This window comes from Gopherus flavomarginatus, chromosome 5 (genome assembly GCF_025201925.1).
Source record: "Gopherus flavomarginatus isolate rGopFla2 chromosome 5, rGopFla2.mat.asm, whole genome shotgun sequence".
Lineage (NCBI taxonomy): Eukaryota > Metazoa > Chordata > Testudines > Testudinidae > Gopherus > Gopherus flavomarginatus.
In genome coordinates, this window is record NC_066621.1 from 101,433,015 (window position 1) to 101,456,790 (window position 23,776).

General features: G+C 41.8%; 1 protein-coding gene across 4 annotated transcripts in view; it reads left to right on the top strand.

Moving 5' to 3' along the window:
* KATNBL1 (katanin regulatory subunit B1 like 1) overlaps positions 1–23,776 on the top strand; it is a 47,013-nt gene that overhangs the window by 8,702 nt on the left and 14,535 nt on the right. For all 4 annotated transcript variants that reach the window (XM_050954865.1, XM_050954867.1, XM_050954866.1 and 1 more), the window contains exon 2: positions 20,813–20,937. In XM_050954865.1, coding sequence (XP_050810822.1) covers positions 20,827–20,937 — 111 coding nt within the window. In that variant the 5' untranslated portion in view covers positions 20,813–20,826. The remainder of the gene's footprint in view (positions 1–20,812; positions 20,938–23,776) is intronic.

Consider the following 23,776-nt stretch of genomic DNA (forward strand, 5'->3'; position numbering starts at 1 on the left):
GTGGCAAAATGCAGCGTTGTTCAAATGTGGATTGTGTTTCTGCATTGCTAGCTCTACTGGCCTAGAAGGAGGTATCTTTCTCAAGTTGAAGAAGCCAAAATCTATGTCAGTAGAGGCATCAAAGGGAAGGAATACTACCTCTGTAACAAGGCTTATCCTTCCTGTAGGGCCCTCTGATAGTGTTTTGTGGGAATCTAGATCCAAGAGTGACTGTTGGCTGTGCCATATCCCTGCCCTCCACCCTCTGGCCCATAAGACAGAACAGTGCAAATATCTACAGAAACTTGTGTAGATTTCCTGTCTAAACTTTGGTGCTCACTCCTGGGGAGATAGCTGTGGTTTGGTGATTGGAGGAGCCCCTCACAGAGAAACCATGATGCTAAGATTTTGCAGGCAAATGGGCAGCAGTGTGCAAGCACTGAGCCTCTTTTTGTGCCCTTTGCCACTAGTAAATTATAAGCAATCTGTTGGTTTGAAGGACTGAACTCCCAGCTTCTTCCATGTTGGGATGTGCGTAAATCTTAGCCCTTAGTAAAAGAGCGAGGCAGGAACTGTAAATTAAAACCAGTGGGGAGCCTTCACTTCCTTGTGTAAATAAACTTCTATTATTAGGGCCCTACCAAATTCATGGTCCATTTTGGTCAATTTCATGGTCATAGGAATTTAAAAATCATAAATTTTATGATTTCAGCTATTTAAATCTGAAATTTAAAGGTGCTGTAATTGTAGGGGTCGTGACCCAAAAAGGAGGGGGGCGGGGAGAGCTGCCTTCTGAGCTGGGCAGCTGGAGAGTGGGAGCCTAGCTGTGCAGGCAGACCCCCCGCCAGCAGCAGCGCAGAAGTAAGGATGGCATGGTATAGTATTACCATACCATGCTACCCTTACTCCTGCGCTGCTGCCTGCAGAGCTGGGCCCTCGGTAAGCAGCCACCACTCTCCAGCAACACAGCTCCGAAGGTAGTAGCGCAGGAGTAAGAGTGGCATGGTATGTATGATATTGCCACCCTTACTTCTGCACTGCTGCTGGTACGGTGCTGCCTTCAGAGCTGGGTACCCAGCCAACAGCCACTGCTCTCCGGCCGCCCCTCTGAAAGCAGCGCAGAAGTGATACCTTCCCCCCCACCCCCACAAATAACCTTGCAGTCCTCCCTGCAATTTTTGGGTCAGGCTCCCCAATTTGAGAATTGCTGGATCCCCGGTAAAATCTGTATAGTATAGGATAAAAGCACGCAGGGGGGAGACCAGATTTCACAGTCCATGACACATTTTTCATGGCCGTGAATTTGGTAGGGCCCTATCTATTATGAAGCAGTTACTAAATTGGAATGTTAAACATAGATAATTAATATCAATGTGAATATTTGTCCTTTGTTATTGTAATTAAATAATGGCATGGAGTGTACAGTTGTCTTTTTATAGGAACTTCAAACAACTAGAAAATAAAAGACATGGACTGGCAGGGAGTTCTACTCACAGGCAGGCAGCAAGTAACTTTAAAAGGGGGGGAACGGGGGAAGGAAGAGCAAGAAAGCATGTAAAAATATTGCACTAGTGTCACTTGCAGGTGTAATCTGTAGCAGACAATGGTCCTAGGAGGAAATTTGCCTTCAAATCAGGAAGCTGAAAGGTGTACTATCAACTTCACTTTTTTTTGGAATTTAAAAAACAAACTAAAGAAATACTTTTTGCTCCTTATTTATAGTGGGATCTCCTCAGTCTTTCTGCCTTGTTAACGGACTATACAAAGTGCTGTCAATTGCACAAAGTAAACAAGTAGGTTTTTTTCACTAACTTCTGTTTTAATAATCTTGTTTGTAACAGTAATAGGAGCAGCACTTTCAGATAGATATAACTTCAAGTTGAGCATCCCTTTTTAAAAGCACTTAGCACATGCTGAATGAAATAGGCAATTGACAGCCCATAACCCAAACTTATTTGTGTGAGGGGGGAAAAAGGACACAACCCTACCTGCTTCTGTGACATAATTACAGGTGAAAGTAATATTACAGGAAAGTGCTCCTTTTCATCTTGGTCAGAGATAAATAATATCAAAATAACTGCAGTCTGATTTATGAGAGAGCCTGGATCTAGAAGTCAGAGGGCTGGCAAGTATTAACATAAACCCATTTCCTTTTAAAGGCAATTGGCTAGAGTATGGATTGTCATTTGTCAGCCTTTGAGTCTTTGCCTCCCCTTTATAGCCTCAGCAAAGCTCTTTGCACATACTTAGTTCAGTCATCCACCTGGGTCACCTTCCATTTAGGAGCATGTGGTGAGATTCATGACTTAATATATTGAGCTAGTCCCAGATTGCAAACATCCAGAACACTGAGTAATTCTCTGACTCATAAGTGGCATAGCCACAAAAGGTTGGTAAAGTCTTGGAAGAATGCTGTTTAGTTTTACACACAAAATAATCATTTGATGGATCACAAAAATAATTGCTGGCTTATAAATAGGCTTGGCAGGATTTGATTTAAATAGTTAGTAAATGTCAATTTTACTTGACACATTGAAATTAGCGAAAAAATAATCCATCAGTAACAGTTGGCAACCACAGCCTTCTCTGCACCTTGCATTTGCAGGAATCCAATGTCAGCAGCCCGACAGCTGCACAGGGAACACTCTGCATCCAGCTATCATAGCTCTGCTCACCTATTCTCTGGCAGGAAGTACTTTTTGCTCATGATTTGTGTTAATGTAGGAGCAGGATTTTATAATGTCCCATGAGAATTAATGTATAATCTGAGTTCATCCTGTCAGCCACCCCTTTTGAATAGCAGAAAGGAATGACAGACCAGAACAATCCTTATGACTGATTATGGTCACCCTTTTGTTTCAGGATGAGTTATAATCTCTACTATGGTTTCCTGTATGTATTACAAATTAGGCACTCTAGTTAAATATACATTTTTGTTTTATGGTTTATTAAGTAAGAGACAGGATCTTGTATTGTATCTGTGTTAAGGAGATTAGAAGAATGTTGAGGGCCTGAAGAACCAATGTGAATTGTTTTAGTTATAAGACTTAGCAAGGCTTGATTTACAATGTATTCTGCTGAATATACAATACTGCTGTCTGTATACCTTTGAAGGTTTCTGTAAGAGATTGTTTGTTTGTGTGAATGAGGAATGCATGCATCAGGAAAAGATAAGGTTTGAAAGCCATCACAAATGTCCAGATGATCAAGAAAAAGTGAGACTTGGAAGACCAGAAGACAATCAGAAAACATCCATTGTATCCGATGCTAAACATGTTAGCAGCACTGACAACCTCAGAGGTGAGGCAAACACCACCGAAGGCGAGACAGCAAATAGAAAATAACGATGGGAAGCCTGACAATAACCATCAAATGATAACACCACTTAAGGACTAATGATTACACGATGACATTGCAAAATGCATGGACTCAAATGGGAATTTACAACTATAAAGCTGGGGTGTTTCGAACTCTGGGTTAAGTCCTGTAAAGCCTCGGAGCATCAGATTGCAACCGACAAGAGCCCAGCTCCTCACTCGTGCTCAATCTAACTGGCCATTAGATTGACTCAAGCTACAACAGACTGGTAACTATAAACATCAAGTGGTGGGACTGTGTGTGTGTGTCTGAAAAGCATATGCTAACTGTTGTATTTTCAATAAATGCTGGGTATTTGCCTTCTCCTGAAAAGATCCCATGTGCTTTGTATGAGTATAACATCAAGCTGCATTAGGGTGGTAACTGGAATGTAATTAAACATACAAAATAGCATCTAAATTTTATTTTTATCAAAAACAATCCCTTAATACAGTACATGACCTGTTGTGCCATATTTATAAAGCTTGGCCACAAAAGTTAAAAGTTTTTCCCTTTTTATAGAAAAATTGCCTTTAACTCAGATTTTTTGATGATCTCATGGATTGAGCATATTTTTTTATTTAAATATTTTAAGAGATTGTAAATTTAGGCCTTAGAGCATTTTGTATTAAGTTCAGATTTCATTTTAAACCAGGTTTATTTAAAAAAGAAAATTTATAATTCAAGTAACAAAATAAAATCACTTTTGTACATCCTGCTTACCAACTTAGTACTTTGGTTGAATTAATAGTTCTAGAAACACCACCAGATAAGGCTGTGGTAGTTTCTTTACAGAGTACTCTACATGTATCCAAATCTTTACAACCTTGTCCCAAAAGAACTGCAAGTTAATAATACAAATGTTGAAGCTGAATTTTTAGTCATTTCATCAGTTTACTGTTTTGAAAATATGGACAAATGATTGAATTGTCTTTTTATCCAAAGCACAGCTTATGTCAAGAAGACTTAAATGTATTACGGGGTCTGCTAAAGAAAATTAAAAGTACTTTTTTCTTTGCATTTAAAGCAGGTGGTTTTATGGAGCTTTCAGAAGAACACTGTCACAAAGTAAAAAAATGAAAGTTGTGGCTGGGTATTTTTTGTAATGTGGACACTTTCCCCAAAACTGGACTGAGATATCAAATATATGCATTACCATTTGACAGCTTGTTGATGGCCTTAGATGTAACAGTTTCAGTCTTTACTGATGTGGTCTGGTTTCAGATAATTGCTTAGAAATAAAGTGGAATACCCCCATTACAGTACATCCAGTCCACCAGATTTACACTGTTAATTATCTGACAAGGTGCCTGGCCTTGGTTTATCAATAGTATCCTCAGCTATGAAGTTTTTTTTTCTCATCAGTACAGCATGTGAACTGATAAATTTAATTTTTCCAGTGACTTGTGTCAAAGTTAGAATCAAGACTCACAATTTGTCAGACCACTCTGTTTATTAGCGCAGCGCTTCGCCAATAACATTCAGAATATGTGAGTGTCCATGCAAGGCCAAAACAGTCTTATTTATACAGATAAAAGAGCGGGAATCAGACAAAGGAACAAAGAAAGCAAAACTGTAAAATTCACCTGGGGCACAGCATGCATATCCTACTTCCTTACTAACTCTTTATGGATCTGAGGCTAATACTTCACCAATTGCCCTTAAATGGTGCAGTTGTTCTATGTGAATGTCTGTATTCCTGACACCTGGATTGCAGCATTCCAACAGTTTTTCTTAAAGGTACAGACAGCATTTCTTTAATCCTTTCTATTTTCACAATATAATTCATTCTACTTTCACAATCCCTCCTTTTGGTCAAGCGCACGCCATGACCAACAATTACTGAGTTCCACAAATTAACTGTTCCTTATCTTTTAGTTCATCAGCGATATTTAAAATCATCATATTAGCACTCTGTTTTGGGGCAGTCATCTGGGTGACACAATTGTGAATACAACAGGAGATTAACTGAAAGCATACAAAAATCACCAAGATTCCAAACAGGATAGTTAGGGCTCCCTGAAACAACCAGTTTCCTATGCCAGAGAAATTGAACAGGTTACTTAACCACTTTCATAAAGAACTCAGCTCTTCATGGGGAAGATATGCGATTTGTTCTAAGTGGCTATAGCGATCTATTACCTCATTGGTATTGTATAAACACACAACATTGTTTTCCAGTGAGAGCACAGGTCCCTCCTTTGGCCACCAGCACTATGTCTAATGCTTGACGGTTTTGGAGGGCCACCTGTCCGATCGCCCCTGTTTCTTTGGCCAGGGCTCTTAAACTTTCTCTGGTTTTATTTGCCATTATTTAACTACTTAGGAGCCTTTTTGCCTGGTGTATTGCTCCCCCAAGTGGGGTAAAGGAACTGCCAATAGCCTCTTCCCAGGTGTCATTACTGTTCCATATTGTGTTAAACAGACAAGGTCCTCCAGTGAGGTCTGGGGAATTGAGTGGGATAGCCAGGACAGGAACACCAGTTTGAGAGTGGGCTGGGATGTTGCTGCAGACCCAGCATTTAGAAATAATAAGGGTCTGAGCTATCCACACTTGCTGCTGGATAAAAGAATTGTCATTGTGTGCACCCCAGACCTTAAGATACCAGCAGCCGAGGAACAGGCGCTACCAGAGCTGCATGTTGGAGGCAAGGCCCTTCTGGTTCTGACAACCTCAACTGAGGGAACTGCACTCACAGTTTTATGTCCACCAGGCCCTCGGCTCACTACTGCTTCTTCTTGGGCCTTGCTTTATGTAGTCATCTGCTTCTGGCAACCCTTACGAGAGCGTAGATTGTAAGGTATTGCAGGCTGTTCCTCTACGTCTTCTTCTGGAGTCAAAAAAATTGACTCTGCGTGGTCCTGAGGTGATGATTGGTTCACTGGGGTCTGTGCATTTTTACACTGCGAAGCATGTATCCACTCTGAAATGCCAGACAGTTTAACAGCCGTCCCTTGACTCTGGCTGTAACAATGGCCTTCACACCTTATCTTTTCCTGATGCATACATTCCTCATTCACACAAATAGAGTTGAGAATACAAACAGTAGTATTTTATATTGAACAAAAAAAAACGTTGCAAATTAAACCTTGCTAAGTTTTACAATTGATAACTAAGACAATTTACATTGAGACCCAGGCCTTCAATGTTTCTCTAATTTACTTAACACAGACACAATAGAGAATCCTGTCTCTTACTACCTAAATCTTAAAACAAAGAGTTAGAGAGGGCCCAATTTGTAATGCATATGGGAAAACAGAATCTTATAGTCCCAGGGGGTCATTTCTTTCTGCTATTTAAAAATAGTGACTAGCAGGATGAAATCAAATTATACTTTAATTCTTATGGGATATTATAAAATCCTGCTCCTACATATCCCCCTTTTGACACTAAGATTATTAATCGCCAGTGTCACTTCTTATTTAGTCCACGTAATAGAAAATACTGGGAGGTGATTTGGGCCTGTGGCTTTAGCTTTACATACATTTGTTTTATCCACCAGCACATTTTAAACATTTCAATTAAACACATACAATGTAAAACCAAAAACAATTAGGGTAGTAATATTAGTATGCCAGTAGTTGTGGGAGACCATCCAGAAAATGTTATACCAATGGTAAGCTGTTATGCTTTTATGCAGTGGCAATTTTTAACATGTCCCCATTTGCGTGTATAATATGAATAGTTCAGTTTTCCACATTTTTGTTTTTATTTTTTTAGGAACCATGTTACCTTTTTACCTTTTAACAGATGATTGGTAACTGTTTGCCATTCAATGCCAAGATTGATAGGGAACTCAGCTAAATCAGTGCTTACAGTAAGCTGAGACTCTCTTGTTGTTGTTGTGGCAAATAGTAAATGTGATTATTGGTAAACACAGTACTTACATTACATTTACATTTGTCTTCTGGTGGGTTGCTAGCACTTTTTAAACACTTTTCCCCAAGAATTAACACATACACATAGTCCATTATACAGTACTTTGGATTATCTGAAAGACAAAAAGAACAGTTTTCTACCCCTTTTGGGGTGGCATTGATTATTGCTTAAAGATTTCATTCTTTTACAAATACCCTTCCTGACTGCAGGCAAAACAGAGGAATTACCCCCATATTTTCCTGTGTTTTTTTTTTTTTTTGTTCTATAGGCAGGCCAGGTTTTAATGGCTTCTACTTTTTAAGGGTTATGCGGAAATTATTCCACTGTTTAGTTATTAAATTCATGAGGTGGTGTACCTCAAGTTTTGCCTCTTATATAGCAGACCAAGTTTGTAATGTTTTCCCTGCTGTGTTAAGCTTTAAGTTTATTCACAGGTAATAGCTGAGAAGCATCATTACCATATTACTTTAAAGGATTTTTCCAAAAATCATACACACTACAAGTTGTTACAGGGGTACTCACTAACATTAAAGTTATTTTAATGTTTAATATTAACAGTAACATTAGCATCAGATCTATTAAAGGTATCTTGTTATACCATGCCTTTTATGTAGGCAGTTTGTTTGCTGACCAGGTATGTTCTTTATTTGCAGCTTCGTTTGTGCTGGCAGTTCTCACCTTTCTTTATCAGTTAGGTAATCTGCATCAACACAGGCTTGGCTTTTGGATTCAAAGCCATCAGCAGAGCTCAGAGACTCTGTCTTAACACACAGGGATCTGAAAAAGAAAACACAGCCTATTGCGGCTCTTTTTGGAGCCCTAATAGGATTTTAATTCAGCAGCATGTTTCATTTGCATTTTTTTTTACATCCCTTTCTACAATATACGCTGCACATGTCCTACGGAAAATGCACATTCTTTCTATACTATAACTTTTTAAAAACATTAGCCATATTAATTTTTACATAAGGTATAACTGTTTGTTTTGTTTTTACAGAGTTTTCATGTACTTTTATTAAAGTGACAGTCTGATTACACAGAGTCATTTTAAGGCTCAGTGTTTTTAACATTGCTTCTTTTTGTTTTGTGCACCTCACTTCTGCTGTTGCTTCAGAGGGTCACTGTTAATTTCTTATTCTGTCATTACAGCTCTTATCTACTATTGTTACAAAAAAAAACCCAAACCAAACAAACAAAAAGACTCCAGAATCTCTACCTATTCTCCTGATTCTGACTGCCCTATTGCAGCCATGACTTGGTCTTTATTTAAAAACATTTTAATTTTTGTAAAGAATCAAGTTACCCCTTAAGGGTTAAATGCTAAATCCCAAAGCCAAACAACACTAATTACCTGTGTCTTGCAAAAAGGTCTGTCAGTTTTGCAACTTTGAATTAAAGAGTTAAATGAATTTTTAGTGGCATTAAAAACAAAAACAAAATCAATTTATCTTATACCTACAAAACAGTAGTTTTACAAACCAGATGTGTTGGTTTAGATTCTTAGAACTTTACATACACAGACAAATAGATACATACACATTTTCTTTTCCTTAACATTTTTTTTACACTGCTTTGTTTTTGCATAGCTGTATATATATATATATAAGGATTATTTACAGGCACTCTTCTGGAAAAGGGCCCATTTTCCCTTCAGAATGGCTGCAAAGAAACCAAGAATTCTCTCTCTTTAACATGGTCCTTTTTAACATTTTCCACAAAGTTTAACGGCTTAATTCTCTCCAGCCTCTATAGTTAACTTTTCACTCTCTTTTCTTAAATCACTTGTTTATGTTCCAAAATGACACCTTTATCACCTTAGATTTCACCCTTTTAAGTATTGTTCCAGGGGTTCATGCCTGCACTTACTACTTTTTTTACTCCTGACACTATTCCCTTAGGGCTTTCAACCTGTTTCTTTATCTGTTGCTTGCCTGCTTGTCTGGGCCCGATCCTGCTTTTTTCAATGAACCGTTTGTGAATGATATTGTGGTCATTTCACAATTTTGAAAGAAATGTTCAAGGAAAGGGACCAGGAAGGGTGGGGGCTAGTTGAGGAGCCCCCCCCCCCGCCCCCAAGCCTTGCTGAATTGGTAGTGGGACACTATAAAGAATCAGTTTCTGAGGCAGACAACAAAGGGGAACAGAACAAGGGGCTTTTTGTCCTTTTTACAATGAGATGGGAGTATGAAGCGGGTTGGATCGATCCGGGGTTTGGAGAACGGGGTAAAGGGGAGCGCTCGGTCTAGTGGTGGGAGAGGAGGCTTTTAATAAAGCTTTTAAGTTATTATTTGAATAATTGAGAGAGGCCAGTTTTGATTTTGTCCACCTATGATTTGCCTCTTCCCACCACTGCATGAAACAATTAACCTCTCCTTTAGCCAATTTAGTTTTAGGTTGGCCGAGTTTGTCCTTTAAGACGTCCACTCAGTCTTTGTTCCAAGATTTTAACAGTGGCCACTGAGTTTTGGGATCCCCCTGAGTTAGCCTAGACCATTTTCCCATAAATTTACAGGAGTCTGGACCCTTTTTACAGGAGTCTGGACCCATCCTAAATACATAAAATGAGCCGGCGTTCATTTAGGGAACTGTCCCGACTTAGACGTCTGGTTACCAGTACAGGAGGACTTTCACACACCAATCACACAAGAAGGAAATTCAGGTTCGTCAGAGCGATGCCTGCTGCAACACACAAAAGGAGCCCACAGGCTACTGCCTCAATTGCCCTTGCTTTCACACTAAGGGTTTTACCCAAGGTTTGGTGCGGCTGCAATTGTGCAGATTTCACTCACTCAGACCGCGGGGACAGGAACCCCTTGGTCGGCCGATCCCCAGACAGAGACGGCACCCAGACTCAAACACTCCACAAGAGGACAGATAGACACAGAGACAGGACAGTCCTCACTCCGGACAAAACACAGAAATAATTACCTGACCAGATTCCTGATGTCAGATCCCGGGATCCCTACCAGAACAGAGTGGGAACCAACAGGTTCGATGGCGTAGACCTCACTGTGGCTGTGCGCCTTTCCGCTCTAGTGGGGGACCGCTTGGGCCAAATGCCCAGGTGCCGGCTGCCACGGTCATCCCACAAAAACAGTCAGGAATCACACAGCCCCAGTGAAGACGGTTGCCATCTCGGTAGAACCTCCAAATTGTCAAAGTTAGAATCAAGACTCACAATTTGTCAGACCACTCTGTTTATTAGCGCAGCGCTTCGCCAATAACATTCAGAATATGTGAGTGTCCATGCAAGGCCAAAACAGTCTTATTTATGCAGATAAAAGAGCGGGAATCAGACAAAGGAACAAAGAAAGCAAAACTGTAAAATTCACCTGGGGCACAGCATGCATATCCTACTTCCTTACTAACTCTTTATGGATCTGAGGCTAATACTTCACCAATTGCCCTTAAATGGTGCAATTGTTCTATGTGAATGTCTGTATTCCTGACACCTGGATTGCAGCATTCCAACAGTTTTTCTTAAAGGTACAGACAGCATTTCTTTAATCCTTTCTATTTTCACAATATAATTCATTCTACTTTCACACTTGTATGCATGGATTAATTTAATCTCTATTGAATGAAAGGGGACTCTCTCTATTGCAATAAGTGTCAACCAGCTATTTCCTGTAATAGGACCGATATACAGTAACTCCTCGCTTAACGTTTTAGTTATGTTCCTGAAAAATGCTACTTTAAGCAAAGCATTGTTAAGCAAATCCAATTTCCCAATAAGAATTAATGTAAATGGGGGGTGGGGGGGTTAGGTTCCAGGGAATTCTTTTTGCCAGACAAAAGACTACACACACGCACAGTATATGTTTTAAACAAACAATTTAATCCTGTACACAGCAATGATGATAGTGAAGCTTGGTTGAGGTGGTGGGAGTCAGAGGGTGGGATATTTCCCAGGGAATGCTTTACTGCTAAATGATGAACTAGCATTTGACTGAGCCCTCAAGGGTTAACACGTTGTCAAGGTAGCCTCACACTCTACAAGGCCACACGAATGGAAGGAGAGAGACAGCATGTGAGAGACACACACACACTGTGTGCACGTGAGAGAGAGATGCGCATTGCCCCTTTAAGTACGCTGACCCTACTCTAAGTACACTGCCTTTTTAAGTAGATCAGCAAGTTGAAACAGCAACAGCTGCCAACAAGCTCCCTTCATCCTGAACCCTGTTGTGTCCCGTCCCCCCCGCCCCTCCCCACACACACCCTGTGGAGATGGGGTAAAGGAGCATGGGGTGGGGGATACCCTGACATTATCACATATTTCATTAGCACCCCTTTCACTCCTCCCCCTCTGCACAGCAAGCAGGAGGCTCCCAGGAGTATCTCCAAGGCGGGGGGGCGGGGCCAAGGGCCATGGCTCTCCTACTTTTTGCCACAGGCCAGCCCCTTGCCCCTCCTCTCCCCCGCCTCACCCCGCAAGATGCATGTGTACACACACACACGCCCCTAGGCAGGCTGGAAGCCACCGCTGGGCCATGGTAAGAGCTACGTGGTCAGCTATCACGAGCTGCAGACCCTCCATCTGTCCTCGGTGGGGGACACAGGCCAGCAGCTGCTCGAGGCCCCCCGGACAGGTGGTGGGCCCCAGGTTCCCTAGCCCGGCTTGGGCAGGGTCTTGGGGAGAAGATGGGAACAGGCTGGGACCACAGAGGGGGTGGTGCCTCGTGCCCCCCACCCCATTTTGAGGAAGAATCTGTTGCCCCTGAAAGAGGACATGATGTATAAAGAAGGCCCAAAATGACTTGTTGCCCACATCAGAATAAAAAACTCTGGTTTTTAACCCTAGAAATATCTGACGTGTATTGGCTGGCAGTCTTAGTTTTGCCCACCTGAAACTAAGGAGTTTGTGAGCTTTCCTAGCCCTTAACTGAAGGGGTGAGGGTTTTGAGTCTTTAACAAAGAGGCTTTCTTACAGCTGTTGTCAGATGTTGGTGTTGCCAGAAAACAAAATTGAAACTTTAACAGTGAGAATAAAAATCACTCCCCATTCAGTTAATCGGGTTTCATTTGCATATTGTCATAAACTCATTCATTTTTCAATATTTAAACCTACTAGCTTTCCAGTTATCCATAGTCTTTCATGTAAAGCAGAATAGACAGTACCTGAAATCTAATTATAAAAAAGAGGGGGAAAGCAATAAATATATTTTATTTCTTTACATATCAGATAATTTTGACTAGATCACAGACAGTTACCAATTTGGGTAAAATGACAGGGCAAAGTTTTAGCTCAAAAGCACTCACTGAAGGAGGGTATGTCTACACTACCAAATTACTACAGTTTTACAGAAGTTGATTTTTGGGAACAGATTGTATAAAGTCGAGTGCACTCATGCACATTTAATTCGGCAGTGTGTGTCCGGTGTGTGTGGCAAGCATCAACTTTCAGAGTGGTGCACTGTGGTAGCTTTCCCGCAGTCCCCGCCGCCCACTGGAATTCTGAGTTGAGCTCCCAATGCCTGATGGGACCAAAAAATTGTCACAGGTGATTATGGATAAATGTCAGCCAACCCTCCTTCCATGAAAGCAACGGCAGACAATCCTTTCGTACCCTTTTCCCTGGATTGCCCGAGCAGATGCCATAGCACGGCAAGCATTCACTGTTCAGCTCACTGCAGCAATTCTGAGTATTGTAAACATCTCGCACATTATCATGCAATTTATGCAGAACCAGAAGCTGAAAAAACAGGCAAGGAAGCAATGGCAGCGCAGCGACGAGAGTGATGAGGACATGGACACAGACTTCTCTCAAAGCACGGGCCCTGGCAGTGTGGACATCATGGTGTTAATGGGGCAGGTTCATGCCGTGGAATACTGATTATGGGCCCAGGAAACAAGCACAGACTGGTGGGATCAAATAGCGTTGCAGGTCTGGGATGATTCCCAGTGGCTGTGAAACTTTCGCATGCGTAAGGGCACTTTCATGGAACGTTGTGACTTGCTTTCTCCTGCCCTGAAGCGTAAGAATACCAAGATGAGAGCAGCCCTCACAGTTCACAAGCGAGTGGCAATAACCCTCTGGAAGCTTGCAACACCAGAGCGGTCAGTCAGGAATCAATTGGGAGTGGGCAAATCTACTGTGGGGGTTGGTGTCATGCAAGTAGCCAATGCAATCACTGAACTGCTGCTATCAAAGGTAGTGACTCTGGGAAATGTGCAGGTCATAGTAGATGGTTTTGCTGCAATAGGATTCCCTAACTGTGGTGGGGCCATAGATGGAACCCATGTCCTTATCTTGGGACCGGACCACCAAGGCAGCCAGTACATAAGCTGCAAGGGATACTTTTCAATGGTGCTGCAAGCATTGGTGGATCACAGGGGATGTTTCGCCAACATCAACGTGGGATAGCCGGGAAAGGTTCATGACGCTCGCGTCTTCAGGAACTTGGGTCTGTTTAAATGGCTGCAGGAAGGGATTTACTTCCCAGACCAGAAAATAACTGGAGAGAAGTATTTTAAAAGATACATTTTACAGAACAATGGGTATACTCTTTCACGGTGAACACTATTCACATTACATAGCACATGTGATTTCGGTACAAGGTGATTTTTTGCATCTTGTATTGAGTTGCTGCGGCTTTGGTGTTAGACATCAAACACACTGGGCAACAGAATTCGGCTTGCAGGCGGCCATGGGAAGCCATAGTCTTTTGGCTTCTGCAACCTTCGTAACAGCAGCGCCCTCCTTTCCCATACCAAGCAAAGCCCGTTGAGTTGTCCATTTAGGGCTGTGGTTTTCGTGTTAACATGCAGTAGCAGAAACCAAACTGCCCCCCTCCCTTTTCTCTGGCATGATCGCTTTAACCCTCCCCCCACCGCACCACATGGCTGATATCAGGGAAGATCCCTGCCAGCCAAACATGAACAGCTCAGTGCCGATGCCCCGCCGGACCGCTCGGCTAACTGTGGGGAGGATTTCTTTTCAGACACAGGCAAACAGCCCAGTAGGAACAGCCACCTATCAATGTCTCCTTAATTAAATTCACGTGTTTCAACCAGATTACCATGGATGATATCACTCTCCGGAGGATAACACAGAACGGATGTTGCTTGAATGCCAGCAAACACTGCGACCATACACTGCCAGGCTTTGTCATGCAATGATACCAGATTACTTGCTACTAGCATGGTGTGGTAAAGTGTCCTACCATGGAGGATGGAATAAGGCTGCTCTCCCCAGAAACCTTCTGCAAAGGCTTTTAGAATACCTCCAGGAGAGCTTCATGGAGATGTCCCTGGAGGATTTCCGCTCCATTCCCAGACACATTAACAGACTTTTCCAGTAGCTGTACTGGTCACAAATGCATCCCAAGTCCTCAGGGCAAATTAATCATTAAACACTTGCTTTTAAACCATGTTTTATATTTACAAAGGTACACTCACCAGAGGTCCCTTCTACGGGTTCATGGCCCGGGTACCGGGTTGGGAGGGTATTTCAGTCAGGCTGAGAAAAAGATCCTGGCTCTTGGGGAGAACGGTGTGCTGTGTGGCTCCTCAACCTCGTTGTCCTCGTCCTCCTCCTCCTCCTCCTCATCTTCCCCATCTGCAAAATCCTCAGGCATGGTGACTGATAATACCCATCATCAGTGTCCATGGTCAGGGGTGGGGTAGTGGTGGCCTGCAGCTCAGCATAGAACCGGCATGTCTGCGGCTTTGTCCCAGAGCGTCCGTTTGATTCTTTGGCTTTCTAGTACGCTTGTCTCAGCTCCCTTAAGTTTCACGCAACACTGTGTTGAGTCATTTTTGTGGCTTCTGTCCATCATGGCCTTGGAGATTTTTTCAAATGTTTTGGCATTCTGTCTTTTGGAACAGAGTTCTGATAGCACGGATTCGTCTCCCCATACAGCAATCAGATCCAATATCTCCTGTATGGTCCATGCTGGAGCTCTTTTTCAATTCTGGGACTGCATGGTCACCTGTACTGATCAGCTCTCCACGCTGGGCAAACAGAAAATGAAGTTCAAAAGATCCCAGGACTTTTCCTGACTACCTGGTCAGTACATCCAAGTTCAGATTGCTGTCCAGAGCGGTCACAATGGTGCACTGTGGGATAGCTCCCGGAGGCCAATACCGTCGAATTGCGTCCACACTAACCCTAATTCAAACTGGCAATGTCGATTTTCAGTGCTACTTCCCTCGTCGGGGAGAAGCACAGAAATTGATTTTAAGAGCCCTTTATGTCGACAAAAATGGCTTTGTCATGTGGATGGGTACAGGGTTAATTCGATTTAACGCTGCTAAATTCAACATAAATTCATAGTGTAGACCAGGCCAGAGAGAGGCAATGTTTGTTTGATAAATTGAACTATGTAGAACTTGGCAGTTTGTTTAGTTTAGTGGATACCATCTCGAAGATCACTTCCTTAGAGTTTTACTGAATAGACTACATATGTGAAACTCTGCCCAAGCTGCTTAATTTCTTTTATGCATCAGAACCAAAGCCATGGCTGGGATCTGACCACCTCCTGCCCCCCAAATGTGGACTTCCAGTAACCTGCAAGGTAAAGCCACTCATTCCTCTTTCCACTCTTGTACCCTCCCTACCCCAAATTGAAAAGATCTTTCTAAGAATAGATTTCCTGCTGATGCCCCCATTTGACAGCAATGGGAGTGAAACCCTGCTGCGGGCTTCCAGTACCTTATTCTGAGTTCTTAGGCCCCAGAGTGCATTGCACCAAGAGAAAATCTGAGTATAGTGTAGTGTACAGCAATGAAACCAGCTGGTGATTAACTGGCAGTTGGGGAGAGGGAAGATGTGGCAGATCCCTGAGCAACTATCCTCTAAAGACATCAAACGTTAAAGTATGGCTTCAGGCTGCTGCCCATTACCCCTTCTGTCTCTTCAAGATAGCAAAAAACTTAGGTCCCACATGAGGAAAGAGAGGTTGACACATCATGCAACGCTCAATAGGTTTGTGCACTTGAGTTTAGTTCTGCATTGTTAATAAAACTCAACAACTTTAGGTGGGTTTCAGCTTTTATTATGAAATGTTTGCATAGATGAAGTAAGATGATGCTTTCAGATTTAAGTGTGCTCTCTCCCTGACACTTGCATGTAACTTTCATCAGTTTTAATTGATGTTACTGTTTTGAACTAATAAGACTGGGCTGCTCTCTTGTCACAAAGAGAATATTTAAAAATAATCCAAGTGTCAAGATTCCACTCTCTTGTCTGTGACCCTTCTAAATGATGTACCAAAACATAAAACTAATAATTCTGTACAAGGTAACTATAGTAGCAGTGACTTGAGCATCGAACTAGCTACCTCTTGAAGGGTAATGGAACAGTAAGCATTAACTAGAAGGGATAAAAGTATGGCATTTGGTCACTTTAGATTTAAATTTTAAACATTCCAAAGATCCACCCTGAAGGTGGGGAGGGAGGGGGGCAAAGCAGGGGTTATGTGGGTTTGTTTTGAGTTTGTTAGTTTTTTGTGTTTGTTTTTTTTCTATTTAATGAATGAGTTATTCATCATAGAATTAAGACATCATTTGGTCTATTGGAACAATTGCACTGTTGATCTGCAACCCAGGTAGACGTGTTCTTAGATTAAAGGTGAACTGAATTTCTTCTTTTAAAAGCATAGTTGCAAAAAATGGCTTACTATCTTAATCCAAACCACAAATATAATCTTAAAGTTACAATAAATATACTTTAATGGAGAAGCTTGCCATGGCCTACATGTACAGTTGTGTGCCTTTCTTGTAAAAATTAATAGCAGCATAAACAGAAGAGAGCCTGCATGTCTTATGCTTGTTTTGAGGCTGTCAGATTTTATGGGAGAACAGAACTTTGAACTTGGATTTTAGTGTGTAAGTAAAAGGGGAATGGATTCTTCAAATATTTTGTTCTAAAATGTATGTATTCATAATTTGTCTATTCATCTCTCTTAATAATTAGGGTCATTAACATTTTGTATGTCTTTTATAAAAGTATTTCAGTTTATATTAACTTGTTTAGTTTTCTTCTTATCCATTTGGTACTAATAGTTCTTAAAGAATGGCTGTAGTTATGTAAATACTTCTTAGTTTTGGAATAAATGAAATGTGAGTAATCCACTTGGGTAATGTAGCACCTGAGCAGGACCTGCAAGTAGGTATGGTGAAAAGTTAGATGTTTGGAGCATCAACATACTTTTCTTTGTACAGATAAGAATTAAAGATTTTACAATAATATCAGATGAGTGTCCGGAAAATTGATTAGCTTTAATAATAGTTTGTTACGAGCACCAAAGTCCCTTAAAAACCCTGACCTAACTTTTGTTTCTAAGTTGCATTTTTTTTTAACATACAGCTTCAAAAAACATGATTCTCTGCACAGACATTGTATTCCAAAGTTCACACTGGAGCAGTTTTATAACTGTTAAAAGGTTCAGAAAGTAGATTTATGATAGCAAGAGATTACTTATAAATATATGATCATCTCAAAAGGAAGATACAGAATTATAATTAAATGAAATTCCCAATTAATGCAATTCAAAAACAATGTCTAAAGTCTGGCAACTGAGAAATGTTCCATTTATTCAAGATGTACTTATGGATTCTACTGTGATAATTTATAAACAAAATGTTAGTGGAGCTCATTCTCTATGTAACATTATTAAAAGTGACAGTTTTTATTGGATGAATGTTTTTTTATTTTTGCTTACGTTTTTTCTTTTAAATATTCATCTTCAGCAAATCTTTCAGTATGGAAAGTTGATCCATTATTACTACGAGGTGAACAGTTTTTTCTTTTTGACTTTTTCATGAAATGTGACTGCTGAACTGCATTCCCTAACCCAGAGATTTGGCATTGGTTATTACAGGGCTTACCTACATGGGAACACCCAGGAAAGTTAATGTGAAATAACTAGGGGTATGAAGTGAATAACGAAGTGAATGAAGCTAAACTGCATTAAAGCCACTTTAATTCTGAGTGAGAGTGTTCACATAGTGATTTAGTATGGTCTAACTAGTCCATTTCAGATTAACACTCTGAGTTATTTCAGATTAGCTTTCCTGGATTTCCCCAGATTATCTTCCTACTTCAGTGGCACTGTGATGTCTTTGACCAAACTGATATGCTATTGCATCAACAGCTTTCACAGAGCTTGTGCGTTGTTGTTTGTTTTTATTTTTTTTAGTGATCAGCATATAATATACTTATGATTGATTTAAGACTACTTAATTAGGTTTATGATGTAGGGCATTAATTTCTAACTGTGCCACTGGTTGCTTTCTTATATCTTTAATTTTTTCATATTACATATACATTTACATAACAGGTAATGTAAAAGGCTCTACTATTAAACAGTATATTTAAATGCAATATCTAATTATTGCTCATTTTTATTACACCATTTGTGTGAGAGTACTGTCAGGACTCAATTACATAAGGAACAAAGATGCTTATGTTCACATCTAACAGTGAAACAAGCAAGTTTTTCCACACTAAGCAGTAGTCACACCTCACCTCCTGCCCACATATTGTCAGCTGTCATGGGTTTGTAGGCCTCGCAGCAGAGGCTAGCCTTAATTTAATGCTAGTGAAAGATGCCAGACACAGATCTCAGTTTATCTCTAGAATGAATACAGTGCAAACAGCAGAAGTCCAAATATCACCAGCCTACCTTGCCACAGCATTTCAACCTTCATCTACAGCAGGGGTGGGCAAACTTCTTGGCCCGAGTGCCACATCTGGGTATAGAAATTGTATGGTGGACCATGAATGCTCACGAAATTGGGGTTGGGGTGTGGGAGGGGGTGAGGGCTCTGGCTAGGGGTGCAGGCTCTGGGGCGGGGCCAGACATGAGGAGTTCAGGTTGCAGCAGGGGCTGCAGGCTCTGGGGTGGTGCTGAGGATAAGGGGTTTGGGGTGTAGGAGGATGCTTTGGGCTGGGACAAGGGGTTTGGAGGGCAGCAGGGGGATCAGGGCCGGAGCATGGGGTTGGGGCGCGGTGGAGTTGTTCAGAAGTGAAGGCTCTAAGCAGCGCTTATCTCAAGCGGCTCTTGGAAGCAGCGGCATGCCACATCCTCCTCCGCCTCCTACATGGAGGCAAGGCCAGACATTTCTGCTGCGCGCTGATGCATCTGCAGGTGCCTCCCCTGCAGCTCCCATTGGTCGCAGTTCCTGGAGTGGCACTTGGGGCAGGGGCAGCATGCGGAGCAGAGCCCCCTGGCTGCCCCTAGGCATAGGAGCCAGAGGGGGGACATGCCGCTGCTTCCAGGAGCCACGCGGAGCGATCCCCAACCTTGCTCCCCAGCAGGAGCTCAAGGGCTGGATTAAAACGGCTGGTGAGCCTGGGCCGTAGTTTGCCACCCCCTGATCTTCAGACTGCCTTCTAAGGGTGAAGGGGGAGAGTAGCCTCCGTGAGCTTTCTCTGTTGAAGCTGCTAACAAAGATATTGATTGTTATTTGTTCATAAAACATTACAAACTAATTTCCCATCATATTTTTAATACTTGTTTTTTTAATCATTAGGACTTCAGTTTGTTTAAACAGTAAAGTTCTTATGGGCTGGTATCTAACATACTGTAAGATATTGTAACCTTATGAATGCATTCTTCTGCAGTGGATTTTCCGTGTGTAGATAAATACCACATTCTCTGGTTCATGGATTTCTTTGATGTGGTGTCCTATTCATAATAAACTTGTCGTTTTTCTGTAGTATTGTATGCAGCAAGTAAAAATTTAAACATCCCTGGTAAACACTTTCTACAGAACTGTTTGGCTATTGTACTTATTACTGACAAATATTTGCATCCCTCTACAGTTGGCATGTTCTTCTAGGCAATGTGTCGGGGGGCAGAGGGGAAGCTATAGGTTTTTAATGAAATGCATTACCCGGTGTCTATTTATAAGTTAATGTTGCATGCTAAAAACTAGTAGTGAAAAGATTTTAAAGATCAGTTAACTTGAAGCTGGCACCTACCTACCAAATGTGGGTAGGTCTTTGTTATGGGTGACTTACATTTTGACCCTACTTAACTTCCTCCTTCCCTTCCACTCACCCTTCCCCCCACCATTTTATCTTCCCTCTTGCATAGAGCTTAGATGTTCTTTCTTTCCTTCTGAATCTCGTGCATCCAGTTGCTGTCTGTGTTTTCTTTTCTAGTAGAATTGTTTAGATTTTCTTCTAGATGACAGACTTGTGAGCTAGTAGCAGAAATGATTAACTTGAAATGAAGTTTGAAATCAAGTTAACACTTTTTTTCATAAAATGTTAGCCATGCAGTTTTGTTAATTACTTATTGTTGCAAGGTGTTTATCCAAAGTTTGTTGGTTTGTATGGCAGCACCAGTCTCCCAAGTGCCTTAGATAAGGTTCCTCCCACTAAATGCTTACAAATAAAGTAGACAAAGGGTGGAACTTCATATGTTCTCCATGACTGCCACCAGTGATAAGACCTCATTTTAATGTCTGCTAAATGATGGCACCCCTAAATTTTGTAAATTACCCAGAATGTTTTGTGGATTTGTGTAGTTATTTTTAATTGTCCTAACAATCTCCAAGATCTATAGGTAAAAACTGAATTTTTAAAATTCATTGACATTTAAAAATTCAATTCCCTAATTTGTAAATTGTCTTGAAAACTAGGGATTTAGGAGATTATGGCATCTGAAGCCCACAATGTTAGAAAATGGAACCTGTTGCATACCAAGGGTTGTCACATTGATCTGGGAAGAAGGATCTCTCATTCCACTAATAAGAACATGAAGGAGGTAAGTTTATTTACTTTACTATTTCCTTGGGTAAACTTATTTACCTAAAACTATACATTTGATGGTAGTTAATTTAGCTGTAACTTTAAATTGATGCAGAGATTTTTTTTGTCCCAAGATTATAATACGTAGTCATAACAAAAAAAGCAGCAAATACAAAGCAGCTAGCCAACAGGACACCATTACAAAATCAAAATCTCCCTATGCTGAGAAAGTCAAAAGAAACCAAGCCCCAATCACCTCAGCCCTCTCCAGATGTCAGCATAAAAAGATGGGTTTTGCAACGTTAAATTAAGGTCAACAAATTTGTGCTCTTCCCACCAAGATGGGGGAGTGAGTCCAAACCTGAGGGGTCTCGTAGAGATTCCTACCACTGGAGGCTCTTATAAAACCAAGAAAGCTCCAGTTTAAACACATCCACTGATCAAGGTAGTATTGTGTGGAAAGAGAACCAGTCTCTTAGATAGGGCTTTTTAGGTCCAAAACACCTTAAGTAAAACCTAGAAGCCAAAAGGTACCAGTGCAAACCATGGAGCTTAACAAGTTTGCCACCACATTGTACAGTAGCTTGAGCTTCTGAATAGCTCTAAGGTGCAGCACTATCTGCAGTAGTTCGATCTAGAGATAAGAGAGGCATTGACAGCAGAGTCAGCATCTGGACCTGTCTGGAAGAAAGCAGTCATCTGATTACTGCTGCAATTTAATAATCTAAAAGCAGCTGGGAATCTGAACAGACCCCATGTCAAAAACTTCTATAACAAATTACAGACATAAGCCTTCAACTAGGAGAGTGGGCATCACCTTAGACATCAACCGGCAGTTTTTTCACAAACCACCATAATCCTTTGTAGTCTCATCTGGATTGAGCCTCAGCCAGTTTCCTGACATCATCTCACCCAAACACTGAGATATGTTCCACCATGCTCTTCAGGCTGGACACAAAAGGGGAATATCAACTATACTGAAATGAAGAGACTATGAAGATGACTACATAGAAGTTGCAGGATGTACATTATTCTGGAGAGGGTACCTAAAGGTGCTTCATTCGTATGAAGTGCCACCTGATAGATGCAATGGAAGAGAATATCTAAGGGTTGGAGATGCAGCTAGAAACTATGGTTGAGTTTTTAAGGGGATTAGAGCAGATGATGAAGGGAAGGAGAGAAGAGGCTAAAGGGAAAACACAACACTTGCAGATGCATGCTAGACCGTAGAACTGTGAGGGTAGACTGCTTGATGAGGAAAGTGGCCAATGGAAGTATGTGACTATGAGAACAAGGCGGAGGATCGCCCCAGCCTGGCCTCGCCAGCACTGGTTCGGCACTCACATGAACCTGGCAGCAGCCCCTACCCAAGCGACCGGACCTGCTGTCACAGGACCACAGTCGGCTCTTGCACCCCAACCTCGTGTCCCTCCACCTCTTGAATCTTAACTTGGTCCTCTCCAGGCTCACAGGCCCACCCTTTGAGCCGCTGGGATCCTGTGCCCTTTCCCACCTGTCATGGAACGTCACTTTCCTGGTGGCAGTGACAGCAGCAAGATGAGTCTCTGAGATTAAAGCTTTGACCTCACAACCGCCATACACAGTCTTCTACAAAGACAAGGTCCAGTTGAGGCCCCACCTGGCCTTTCTGTGGAAGATGGTAGCTACCTTCCATATGAACCAGGACATCTTCCTTGCGGTGTTTTGTCCTAAGCCACACAAGACCAGTGAGGAGAGGTGGCTGCATGCCCTGAATGTCTGAAGGGCCCTGGCTTTTTACTTAGAGCGTACCAAGCCTTTACATAAATTGACTCAGCTCTTCATTGCCACAGTGGATAGGATGAAGGGCCTTCCGGTGTCCTCACAGAGGATTTCCAACTGGATCGCCTCTTGCATACAGACCTGTTACTATCTGGTGGGGGTCCCGCCACTGCTGATTATCAGAACCCACTCGACTAGAGCTCAGCCGCCTTCCTGGCACACATCCCTATCCAGAACATTTGTAGAGCCGCGACATGGTCCTCTGTCCACATGTTCATGGCACATTATGCCATCACTCAGCAGGCCAGAGACAACGACGGGTTCAGCAGAGCTGTTTTGCAATCTACACGTCCATAAAGTCCTACATGCCTCCAGGGCTACTGCTTGGGAGTCACCTAATATAGAATGGACATAAGCAAGCACTTGAAGAAGAAAAGACAGTTACCTTTTCTGTAACTGATGTTCTTCGAGATGTGTTGCTTATGGCTGTTCCACACCCTCTCATCCTTGAACCTCCTTCCTTGCTATCGGAGTTTCTGTCAAGAAGGAACTGAGGATGGAGGGAGCCAGCAGCACCCCTTATACTGTGCCATGAGGGTGCCACTGCAGAGAGCGCCAGAGCCAATCACCTACAGATACTGCTATTGGAAAAACTTGCAGCACCAGTGCATGTGGCGAGCACACACACCTAATATGGAATGGACATGAGCAACACATCTTGAAGAACACCAGTTATGGAAAGGGTAACTTTTTTTTTTTTTTTAAACAAGTGTCATCAGCATGGAAGTATGTCCTCTGGAAGCATGAAGGGGCATATGAATGTTTAGCATATCTGGCACATAAATACCGGCTACAAAACTGCAGTGTGAATACCTGTTCTCACTTTCAGATGACATTGTAAATAAGAAGCGGGCAGCAGTATCTCCCGTAAATGTAAACAAACTTGTTTGTCTTAGCAATTGGCTGAATAAGAAGTAGGACTGAGTGGAGTTGTAGGCTCTGAAGTTTTACATTGTTTTGTGTTTGAGTGCAGTTATGTAACAAAAAAACTTCATTTGTAAGTTACACTTTTGCGATAAAGATATTGCACTATA